This window comes from Urocampus carinirostris, chromosome 1, assembly GCF_059441175.1.
Source record: "Urocampus carinirostris isolate Australia breed hairy pipefish chromosome 1, RoL_Ucar_1.0, whole genome shotgun sequence".
Taxonomy (NCBI): domain Eukaryota; kingdom Metazoa; phylum Chordata; class Actinopteri; order Syngnathiformes; family Syngnathidae; genus Urocampus; species Urocampus carinirostris.
The window spans coordinates 55592061-55604959 of NC_142349.1; the positions used below are offsets into that span (position 1 = coordinate 55592061).

Sequence of the window (12899 nt, forward strand, 5' to 3'; positions counted from 1 at the left end):
TTTAGTATATATAAGTAACACAATAAATCAGTTCAATTATCCGCATGAATGCACATCCACAATTTCCCCTTATCCAGGATATTTTGATTCCACAATGTACTGAAGGACTTGAAGTACAGAGACGAATGATACCTGCAAACTCTGGCTCATTCGTGTATTGGTTTAATCCTTTGGGACATTTCAGTCTCATTTTCTGCCCCTAAAGGGATAATACCACAGTTGTGTCCAGCCATATACAGTATAGTGCAAGTCTTAGCTTCTGGCAAGCCAGGTACGAGCACACCTTGTAAACAGACAGGATAAAGAAAGGAGCTACCTTTTGAAGTGTGTTTGCTTGCAAGGCACAGTATTTCGTTGATTCAGATGAAAGATAAATGAAACCATCGCTTGATTCATATCAGAAGTTAAATCTGGGAACAACGCCTATTTCTGTGACAACGTCGCTTGTGCATGTTCCCTGAATGGTTTGCTCGTAAATGGCATTTACACTGGATTATTCGATTATCACTAGTCTTGAAAACAATAAATATAGATTGCTCCAATGAGCACCCAGAAAAGAGAAGGCAGTTCTATGATTTGTTTCAGAGTAAAGGCTTGCAAAGTGAAGGCATAATTCTGCTAAGTACGTATTTATTGGTCAAATCTATTAATGGATAAAAACATCTGCGATGCTCCAAGGATGTGAAAGTTGAACTGGAAATAGAAGGGAATAGTGTATTGCCCGAATGTGTAAATTGAATAATATTAGAGATTGTTGGAAAAAATGAAATTCACTGTGCCTTATTTCTAATCAATCAAAAGACGGTCTTCAATCATGCGAGACACTAAGAAAATGGGCAAATATTTACTGTAGAGGAGCAGAAATTTGGAAGACTTCGTGATTAATTTGATCAATTATTTGTTCAGGCAAAAAAATGCCCGAATTTAATGTGTAAAGACAAGATTATCAGACCTAAGCTAATGATTGAGCACAAGTTTGAGTGATTAAGACAACGTTTTTCAACCTGAGCCTAATTTTTCGAGACCCTTTTTGTTATTAAAGCAAGCGCAACTAAAAAAATGCTGGGCGCAACCTGCTCACAAGGGCGTGTGGTGCTAATCCCACGAATGTATATCCTAAAAGGATGTAGGTCATTGTAAAGTCAAACTCGGCCATAACGGAGGTGTCCTTTGCAGTCATAAAAAAGGTTTAAAAGGAAATAATTAATTAGCGTCACCACTGCACAGGAAGAGCTTTTAAATATGCAAATGAGGCAGGAAAAACACGTTTAAATGACGTTAAACGAAAAAAGATTTTGGATTTAGAGCTTTAGCGACTTTGATGCATTTGAGTGCATCCATTTATTCTATTTGAACTTTTATTTTTGTAGGTTTAATCAACAAAGGTAACTGGGCTTTTTTGGTTTTAGAGTAATGTAGAAAATTCCCATTGTCTTCTTTACTTACTGCATTTGTCTAATTCAATAGGTTATTTAGAAAACTATTTTTGGTCTCAATTCATTCATCAGAACAGTAGATGTTCAGGTTACGGCGCCTGTGGCTTACAACATTTTCACGTTACGATGTGGAATACTATGTTTTTTTCGGGCCCCCATTACAGTATTTTCTCGAACATACAAAATGACCAGTTTTACATGCCCAAAAAAATTGTATAAACTATTTTAATTTCATTAGGTTGGGCGTATAATGTGTTACATCTCTAAGATGACAGTCTACTATTGGTAACATCAAATAAGAATCTTGTCTGCGTTTGGATTGCGTTATGCAGATGCCAATATGCTAATGGTTGAACACCCTCCTACAATGCTCATTTTTGCTCAAAAAACTTCAGAATCTCGTGTAAGGAAACTTGAATTTGTTGTACTCACAATTATGCTAAAGGAGAAGCAACAACATGGGAACCATGGATATAAAGCTTGCGATGATCATGATATAAGAAAGCACAAACATCTCAGAGGAACATGGCTGTAACTAATCAACAATCGGGAATGTAATTACAAATAAGGAGGCAATTAAGTCTCAAACAGGAGTGACAATTTTTGCAAGTGGAAGTTTTTAAAATTGTTTTTATTTTTTATATGACGTCGGTGTTTCCACACCCATTTGTAACTTACCGCTCTTTCACTCAATCAGCTCAAATCACGTCGCGCAGGAAGTAAATAAAATGCCATTTTCCTTTACATATTGATTTATATGATGAAACCATATTCACAAATATTAAACATTGATTATACTTTTTATATACTATTTTGTTGACATTTTTGTCTGGGGTGCCGTGAGTTCTGAATGTATTAGCTAATTACCATAGATTGTCATCCCTGCCATACAAAAAACTCCCCTTAAGGTACCTCACCTCAGAACGGATTCACGTACTATTCCGGGGCTCCAATATACATTATGTTAAAAAAAATTCTCTACAAGTAAAAACCCAACAGAGTCAATGAAAACTCGACATGCTCGTGCACACATTACTCGCACTTGGCTAACGCCGGCTGCTGAGATGGCCAACTTGAAGCATCCATGCATAAAACAGGAAGCGGGAGAAGGGAGCGAGCGCTCTGCGTTCGACGCAACACGACAAATTAATGAGGTGTGCTCGTAAGCTCCCCCGTGTTAAGAAAAAAAAAAATCAACAACACCAATCAACTCGGTTGAGCAGTTGCTAGCGTATTGTAACAGCTCAGCTCATCGTGGCATCCGTAATTAGCTAACGTGCAACCTAAACAATGCTCAACTGTGCATGATGAACAATTTGAAACATGCAAGGATTGGAATGTATCTGATGCAGTAGGTAAACTACAACTGTAACTGTGTTAGATGATTTAAATCAATAAATTGTTCACAAAAAAAGAAAAATTCTGGGTTAAATTGGCAGCATTATAGAACATTTAAAAAAACATCCGTGAGCGATAAAAGACGACGACTTAACTCAAATGTATCCATAACCATATAAATAATATCAAGCAAAAGTGCAAGCATACTCAAAGCCAGTATGTAAACGCTTATAGCTTTGACATAGAACTCAACATAGGTGAGACTAACGTTGACGTAGGGTAGAAACAATAAATGGAATTACTTACCATTCGATTGTTCCTAGATAGATGCTGCCCATATTGAATTACGCAACATCAATTTCTTTGTTATAAAACAGGGTGGGAAAAGTCGTCTATTTGTGTCGCAATACTGGCATTGGATGACACTTTTATATGGAGGTACTGCTTCTCGACTAATTCAGAAGTTGGAAGAATGCAAAGGAAGATTTGTGATGAAGCCCTCTGCACCAATCTAAACAAAAACGCCAGTCTTACTTTTTCATTATTTAAAAAAAAATAAAAAATTAGAGCTTTATTTGATCACAATTGAGGATTTTTTTTGCTAGCCAAGTAGCACAATTCGGACATTTTTTCCTAGATTAACCAAAATACTGACATTTTAGTAAATGTAACTACAGGACTTTCTGCACCAGGTTAAATCGTGCAACTTCTAGCAAAGTTTGCATGATCAAACATTAATGCAAGGACGCAAGCATTAGGTGCTAATTGCAGCGTTCCCAATGCTAGCACTATTAATTAAGGTTCATGACACAAACATTACCTGCTAAAAATTGGCATCAACCATTTTTTTTTATAAAAGCAGTTGAAGCGAAACTACCCATCAGAATACCATTACACAATTTTTTTTTCAAACATAACAAGTTTGATTTTAATGGCAAATAGTTTTGTTGGCAATCAATTTGCACATTTCTTATGATTTTCCTTGTTTTGTTTTTCTGCCCAAAAAAAGCTGTATGGAATTTTAAACAGGACAGGTTTGAGTTTGAGAACTGCATTTTTTTTTAAAACCAGATTTTAGTAACTAAAAAGATTTAATAAAAAGAAAGCTTCTGGGACTGGTTCGAACTTCTTATCTGAGGTTTGGGTCCTCTCCAGTTTTTTTTTTTGCAAGTTCAAAATGTATTTATGTATTCTCTCCTTTTTAGTGCTTACTAAACTATAAACGTATCACTAGCAGGAGAGTAAAGGTTTGTGACACCGGCATAAATAATAGCCATTGGTATTGGGCAATGTTTAAAGCCTGTTGACAGAGTCGTGCACTGATAAAAAAAAAAGTGACCAAAAAAATGACACAGATACAAAAACGATGGTGTGAAATCAGAAATCAAAATGATCATGCTCCGACAGAAGGACCTTCCTTGCTCTCGTCTCCATAATTTTTTTTCCCGTGCTGAAAACAAACTCAAAAACCCTTACCACAGGTCAGCTATGTTTATTTACTCAAGACTCGCGTCTAAACCTTTGAGGTTTGTCTTGTCTGCCCTGAAATGTTCATGAATTATTTTTTGTTGTTTGGTGTCATGTGGCTGCACACATTAAGATGGATAAAAATCGTACAATAATTTGGAAAGTGTCAATGTGGAAGAGGGAATTGAAAGGGCATGAAAATCCTCAGTTTGAAAATGACTTAATTTGTATCCACCCACCAACACCACTGTACCAGCCCAAGTCAGGTAACACCAAAGGTTAATTAAACTTCCTTTTTTCTTTACGTGTCTACACATATACTAGTAGTCCTTATTATATGCTACTTATTTAATGCAATGGTTTTACAAGTGTACCAGGGCGCCGGAACACGCTAACTAAATACCATGGGTTTATATTCCCCCACTATATGGCAATTTTACTTTCAACCCCCCCCACCTCAGAACAAATTAATATTGTATCCCAGGGGTCTACTGTCTTAATGAAGGTCAGAAAACATTTTTTCTTTTTACCACTGAATCAATTAGTCAATGTAAAATGCCAAAAAGGTAAGAGCTATTTTGGACTATATTTGGTCCAGGTTAGAGTGACTAAATCAACACAATTTTAGACATCTATGTCTACATCAGGTCTAACACAGTCCAGATTCTGCCCAAACTTCCATATTCAAAAGAGGTCAATTTTTGGATGGGTTTTACACTCCTGACAATTAGACTTAATTTGGTCCACGTTGGGTAGGATAAACCCAACATTATTGCAGCAGTCTATTTTTGGTCTAAATCACGTCTACAACAGACCAGACTTTGCCACATATTCAATGTCCAAAAGACGTCCAGTGTTGGTGGAATATGTACACCTGCCAAACAAGACATTAATTATATTTTGACTAGATTTGGTCTACGTTGGATGAATGAGCTGCACACAGCTCAATTTTATGTCTATTTTGGATCTAAAAGGAACCAGATTTTGCCCAGAATTCAACGTCCAAAAGACATCCAGTGCTGGGGGAATAAAAATCGTTGGTAATACACCAATGTACTTCATTTGTCCGTCTTTCTTTGGTTGAAAATTAGAGGGTAAATGGTTTGTCAAGACGTTGAATGGACGTCGTTAGGAGGGCTAAATTTAGAACACAATTAACGTCCGGTGCTTGGAGGGATATGTACACCTGCCAAACAAGCTCAACTATAAATTCCAGGAATATATTTTATTATTTGAATTTGAAACGTTTTGAATTCTTATTCTTGTATCCACTTCGTATGTGACAGACGTCCAACGAGGCCTATTGGCGCCGTGACATCCCCAGGCTCTCATTAGTTGTGTGCCGGGAAACGGCGCTCGGATCCCCGCATCATTGCGTGGCATGTGCCGGGTGGGACCAATTTTTATGGATACAAAACTGGACTTTTTTTTAAGTTGCATGATAATTCATAAGTAAAACACACTGGTGTTTTTTTTTAATTTAAAATAATAAAATAAAAACTGAAGGTGTAAGCGCAAGCTACACGTTAGCGGTAACTTTGCCGCAAAACGCCGCTTGGTTAGCCCTATAATAGGGGTAAACTCGCGGCTAAACACGGCACGTTAGCTCGCCGTAAACGGTCTAAATTTGCAAAAAGACTACCTAGGAGGGCTCCGGTAGTCACTTTCAATCCATTCCAACCGACAGGCGTCTCCGCTGAATAAAAACCGGCAGGAGGAATCGTGGCACTGATGCTAACTGTTAGCCATGCTAGCTTAGCCGATTGTTCGGCTCCGTCTCAACTTTAAATTCGGCAAACGGCGCCGGTCCTGGACTTAAATAGTCTTAAAGATCGTGTCGTTTGTCCTCCGGTGACGGATAATTGAGACGGCGAAGCCCCCCCAGAAATAATTCGGGAACGTACCTCACTTCCGTGCGGTGGCTGTACGCACGCTCGCAGCCATGTTTTCACAGCGCAAGTGCAGCCGAGCGCCCCGGCTTGGCTCGGCTGTGCGCCCGCTGCTGACATGTTCGGCGTCTCGTGGAATGGAAACGCCGGTAAAATCAACCAAAAAAGTGGGAAAATCGTATTATATTGGCTGGGTGGTAATCTCTTGTGGTTATGAAAGAGGAAAATTTTATCTGGAAAAACTTTGCGTGGTAAGGTGCATCAACAGCAGACTTTTGAAAGGGGCATTGGTTCGGTCTCCGTTAGAGGTTCGCTTTTATTTTGACAGGAGTTCAGTTTCTACTTCCTATTGCACGTAAAAGTAGGCTTGACATTCCATTTTGACTAAATTAAAATAGTGGTCACAAATATAATGCCCGCGGGTCGGGTAAGAAAATAGCATGTTTTTAATTTTGCAAACCTTCAAATACAACCTATTCAAAAATAATGCAATTTTCATGAAACATACTGGTATATTTTGTTACCTATTGTGCAGATGTCCCTGCTCTTAAACCTGCTGTGCTCCTTGAAGTCGCTGCTGATACTTGAGACATGCGGATTGTACAATTTTGCGGAAATCCTGACACGGTTGAAGAAGTATGTCTCAGACTCTTCGCTTTAACTCTTTAATCGTGCGTGGTTGGGTTTATAATATATGGTCGTTTTTCATCTCACAGGCTTCTGAGAATGATTTTTGACAAGTTCACGGATAAGTTTACTCCACCGCTTTGGATTTGTTAATATTTAGCACGCCCCTGTGGATATTTTGTGTAAAAGGTTCTTAAAATAGCTCGACGGTGATGGGTCATTGTAATTTCCAAGGATATTTGACATGAACAGTTCTGATATATTGATTTGCTGTGAAATATTTGAAATGGGCTAAAATAGTACAATTTTTTTGTAAACGACTCAGTGCCCATATACAAGGCAGACTTTTTGGTGGCTGACAGACTATTTTAATCCTACTTCTAATTATTACAACCTGGTAGTAACATAGCACTAGCATAGCAGTCCCATAATTTATTTTAAAAATGCATATTAAACTGGTAGCCTTTCGTGCTAATTAATAACAAAAAATAGCCCTCCAATTTAGAAGAAATGTACAAATATTATGTCTTTAGAGCAAGTGAGTGCCAAATATTTTTGTGCTTTATTTTCAGCCAAGTGTTAAACCTTTTCGATCTCACATTTTTATTGCGGTTATTGTATACCTAATTTCTCAAGCACTCAAGCCACTCACCACATTTTTTACAACTCAAGATAAGCACACATTCTTTAAGTTTTCTTCCATGTTTCTTTTCTTTTATTGTGCAAGGCATAAAAAAAAAATCAGAGTAGCTCTTACTAATGGTCCATAGTCCAACACATGTGGCGTATGCAAAATAAAGCCTGGCGAATACGATCTTCTATACATAGTGTCGAGAGAGGTTCGATCGTGCACGGTTAAGAGTTGTGAGATTTGCGATGATAAAAGCATGCATGGCTACTTCACATACTCTTTGATATATGCACAAAACAAACAAAAAATTACTAACAATATTCTTAGTAACTATGTCCGTGATAAATATACAAGTGCTTAACCGACTAACAGTACGCCGTTCGTTACATTCGATGATCTGCATGCCTGTTTGTGGGGCCAAGAAGCAGCGATTCTCAACTGGGGGAGGAAAACAGTCCTCAAGAGTTAAAGAGAAAAAAGAAGTTGGAGTTGTTATCCTTTGTGGTCACCATGGCTCAATTGTCTTTGATTATTTTTGGCAGTGAAATGATACACAGCCTCAAACAAGTAACGTTATTAAATATTGTACTACCTAAAGAGCAGATAATTAGTATACAAAAAGGAAAATAATAGTAATCTGCTGCCACCTACTGACATAGATGAATGCTACAGTTACTCGGATGGAAGAAAGCAAAGATACTGAGCAATGGTGTGACGTTTTAATTATGATTTTTGGCTCAGCGTGGCAATGGCGATTTTTCAAATTTCGGGTCATAGTTAAGGATTTTACTATAATTTTATGTTTTGTCTTTTTTTCCCAGAAAAATAACAAAAGAAAATATATAAAACGAGCAGGAACGATCTGCTTTTCCTGTTCTTTTTTTTTTAAAGTAATATAAATCAAAATGAGCAAAAGCAATATTTTTTTAACTTCCATGCGAGTTATTAAATACACTGAACTACCCCATGAGCAGTATATAACTTAAAGATTTATAATATTTTTACTGTATAATCTTAGCCTCATAACAAACTAATTAAATATACTGTACTACCTCACAAGTAGCTTATTAGTATATAAAAAGAAACAAAATATAGTAATCTTCTCCAACCTATAGATGTAACGTCAATATTTTTTGCACATTAAACGTACAGTAAGTGCTAATGTCACGTTCTATGTTTTTTCAGTATTTTTTTCTGTAAAGAAAGAAAATTTATTTGAAAAAAGGGCTTATTACCTGCAAAATGTTTAAAAATTTGGGATTTTACCATATTTTTATCTTGTTTTTCTAGAAAAATAACAAACACTTCAAATGAGCAAATGATAGTAAATCAAATAGTTTCTTTACTATGTTTTAACGTTTTTTCTGTCCTCTGATGAACATTTAACTACAGGATTTTCACTTAAATTGATTTTTTTCCTGGTAATAATGTTTTCTGTATTTTTTATCTTGTTTTTCTACAAAAATAACAAAATGTAATACTTAAAATGGGTAAAAATTATCTACTAGTGGAACAATGTTTTTTCCAAAATTTAAAAATAAAAATCTATTCTCTTCAGTAAAATGAGAAAATGTAAAATTGAAAAGAACCAAAAAAGAGACATTGTTGATTTTAAGTATCTGCTAGTGGATTTTTTTTACTGTGTTAACTTGTTTTCTTATTTTTTGGGTTTAATAAGAAAATGTAAATTATCTGCAAAATTCTTTATTTTTTGCAGCACAATTGTACACAGCCCCATCGAACAAAAGAATATATTAAATATAGTGTACTACCTCATGAGCAGATCTTATCTGAGTTAAATATAAATACAAATATAAATCTAACTAATCTGAATGTATCTATAAATCCCGATTTGGGAGCCTGTGTGTGTTCGGATGTGGCTTTAGGCCTCTGGGGGTGTTTTAGCTAGATTTCATGTCAAAGCACTCCCAATAAATAAAAAATAAATGAATCGTCAAACATCTACTTTTGTGCACAAGCGGCTTTGAAGCTGCATGCGGGTCTTTGGCATTCACTGTTGGCTCACTGACACTTTTTTAACAACCTCGGCCAAGTAGAATGCCCGGCAACGCCAAGCCCAGCAACACCAGACCAGACCATCATGTATTGTACGAAAACAATAAAATAGTAATCTACTGCCACCTACTGATATGGATTATTATAGTTAATTGGCTGATCACTGGAAGAAAGCTAAGTTGCTGAATAATGGCGTACTTTTTTGCAAAGATACAATGGCAAATTTTCTCTAATGTAAGTATCAAGATGGTTTTGGTTACAACACCAGTTGACAAGCGCTGCTCTACCCGACCGCACAATAAATCCTCTGACTCGCCAGGTAACTACTCCCTTCATAACTTTAAGATTGCCACCGTGAAGGTGCTATTAGTACAAGTGTCATGACAAACATGTGCTCATTTGGTTTAAAAGAAAACGGCATTCCATGGATGTTTGGATCGGATGTTGGTATCTAGCTGCACACATTGAAAATAGTGACACGAGACAACTGCAGTGCTAATATAAACATACGCAGTATTTTTTTTTACAACACCACAAAAGTTTGGATTCCCTTTCCCCAGCAGTCGGTGCCGGTGTCCTTTTTTGTGAATGCTTTGAAATCAAAGTGCAGAAAATTAAAAAAAAAGCTTTTTTTTTTTTTTAAAGTTGCTTGTTCTTAGTTTTCTTTTTGTTTAAAGCGAGCGCGTCTCCACCTCGATTTTTTCCTCGGACTGGTGGGCAGCGTCCATTTCCTGGTGTCCGGCGACCACGCTTGGCCGCATGGTCACCAGCGGACCGCCGCCGTAGATGCCATGTAGGAAGTTCCACGTCTCCTCCGAGATCTGGCCAGAGTCTGCACCTACAGCGAAGGGGACAATGGCAGATGTGAGCAATCAAGTATGTTAGCCTTTGTGCTTAAGAGCCACATTGGATTTTTAAAATGGATACAGGGCTATGGTCTCAATAAGGGATGGGAATATGGCAGCCCATGGGCCACGTTGAATTGAAATATCTTTATTGTCATAGATAACGACATTGTGAAACATTGTTTTCAATGAGATAAGACACGGCACTCGACGTTAAACATGTAATAAATACTTTAATGAGGAAAAACAAGAAAAATAAACAGTCAGAATAAGCTAAATTATTTACAACATAGTGCTTTGAGACTGGCCTGAGTTATAATAATAGTGCATGAAAAAATAGTGCATTGTAACAATAGTGCAATAAAGAGTAGTGCAATTCTAACATCTAGCAGCAACAAAAATTCCCAAATAAGTCGCAGGATATAATAGGGTGTTCCAAAAGTCTTGGGCACATTTGAAGTCTCCATATTTTCTTAACAATGAATGGTAGTAAGATAAACATAGTGCCGATTTAAAGGTAATAACAGTACATTAGGTTCTTTGGCTATTGATTTAAAAAATATATATTTTCAGAACCATTAATGGCGTTCACTCAACCAGAAAAGGAGTTTTGTGAGCTTCAATATGCAAAATCTAAATCATGGACTGTTGTTTAACGTGGATACTGCAGAAAATTTTAAAAGGAGCCACCGAAGAGGAAGCCCATAAGTGAAAAGGCCTGCTATGTCAAATAAAGCTGTCTATGACCCATTATTCTTCGAGAGAGCAACCGGCAATAGTGAGACGTACCTCAACATGGTGGTAAACTGGTAAATGGATAAATGGAGTGGGAAAAAAAGACTGGTGACTTCATTTTCCAACAGGATAGGGTGCCACCACACTGGAGTCTTAAAGTTAGACAGGTTCTGAACACAACACTGCCAGACAGATTGATTGTCCTCATTCTGCTCAGACCAGCCAATCTCATGTCCTGGTCACAAAAATCTCCAGATCCTACACACAATGCCATTTATTTGTGGGGATTTGTGAAAGGAATGGTCTATGTGCCCCGTTTTCCAAAAAGTGTTTGGCAAGAATTTGACTATTGGCTTGATGCGTGTTGTGTGACCAATGGTGCTCAAATTGAACATTGCATGTCAAAATTAATATTACAAGCTTTCTGACTTTACCATGTGTTTTTATATCCTTAATAGATTGCAAGATATTCAATGTTGAAATGTGCTGAAGACTTTTGGAACAACCTGTATCTTTTCAAAGTTTTGCCCACTTGTTCAGGGTCGTAATGGCTCAGGGATAAATAATAGATAAAAATAGTCAGCTTGTTGTTGTTTAAAGGGACTTGTAGCACCTCCAAGAGGGCAAAAGGTCAAAAAGGTAGTGGCCGGTGTGAGAAGAGTCCCTTATTATGTTGACAGCTCAGTGGCAGAATCCCAAACTGGTAAGTGGCATGTCAGGCTTTTTAATGCGGCCCGCCAAACAGAGAATAAAAATAAAATTGTAATATATATAAAGGTAAGTGAAGCATTGCTATAATTCTTGTTGTTGTTGTTTTGGTGCCACACTTGTCCCCAGTGTCCCTTTGTTCCTAATGTATCTGATTTAAAAGACAGATACAACTAAAATTATTCAATCATTTTTTTCCTCCGTGGTCCGGCCCCTCTGCCATTTTTTTTTGCCCACCCCTGATCTTGATTGATGTGTTTATGGTAAAAACACCAATTATAAGAAATACATCTGTTATATTAAAGGGTCAATATGTAATAGTTCACAACTAGAGATTTTGGTAGCTTGGAATGGATCTGCATCCAAAGAAGGTGCACTAAGGAACCTCGAAGGATACCAATTGTCATAACTCCTTCGCCTACTTTCATACAAGGAAGAATTTAAACCAGCAACAAGACATGAAAGCTGGTGTTGAAGCCCGCCTGTAACAACAAAAGACCGAGCGAGCCAATAGGTTGAGTTGGTCAGAGCTGGTACCAATGGTTATGTTTTGCATCTTAAAAATTATAAACTAGTAAAAAGTAAGAGATTGAATTGGATATAGAACTAGCTGGAGAGCCATTAGCTGCTGCACCAGTGCGTGCCGCCATCTTGAAGAGATGCAAAAGCTAAGCAGAATTTGTTGAATGGAGATTAGCTGGAATTTGTCAGAGCTGGTGTAAGTGCCTAACTTTAGTGGCTAGCAAGCGAATCTACTGAATAAGGCCAATACAAAATTACAAGAGCAAAGCAGTATTGGTCAAGGGTAGGGAATGCAGCAATATTTTCTTGCATGAGCAGCAGTGGAAGGCAAATGGCACTGAAGGACAAAGCAGGGGTAATTTAATTATAATTGCCAGTTAGCGTCAGGCCTTAACCAGCATCCAAATGGTTAAAACGAGGGAATAGCATAGGAAACAGTAGAAAGAAAAGCTAGGTGCCTGAATCACAGTGCCTGCTTGACCAATTGTGAAAAGCGAGTAACAATGAAGAACAATTAAGGATCAGCGAACAATACATTGGTGGCAAGCCATAACCTGCAGCCAAGTGGCTTATACAAATGGTTAGAGAAGGAAACAGCGAACAAGTGGAAGATGACAAGTGCTGAATACTTTAACCATTAAACTCAGAGACTTTCAGCTAAAGAAGGCGTGTGACACTGAATGAC

General features: G+C 37.4%; 2 protein-coding genes across 3 annotated transcripts in view; both read right to left on the reverse strand.

Annotated features, from left to right (window-relative positions):
* The window catches only part of zzz3 (zinc finger, ZZ-type containing 3), a 31253-nt gene extending 24850 nt beyond the window's left edge, over nucleotides 1–6403 (reverse strand). Inside the window, exon 1 of one of the 2 annotated variants that reach the window (XM_088345944.1) lies at nucleotides 6146–6403. The gene's annotated coding sequence lies outside the window, so the exon portion shown is untranslated. Of the gene's footprint in view, nucleotides 1–5883; nucleotides 6120–6145 lie in introns of those variants that run through there. The other variant, XM_088345952.1, reaches the window with a different exon arrangement.
* Nucleotides 6404–8550: 2147 nt separating this feature from the next.
* usp33 (ubiquitin specific peptidase 33) overlaps nucleotides 8551–12899 on the reverse strand; it is a 35274-nt gene continuing 30925 nt past the window's right edge. Inside the window, exon 24 of the mRNA XM_088345964.1 lies at nucleotides 8551–10242. Within this exon, the coding sequence (XP_088202090.1) occupies nucleotides 10076–10242 (167 nt within the window). The 3' untranslated portion in view covers nucleotides 8551–10075. The remainder of the gene's footprint in view (nucleotides 10243–12899) is intronic.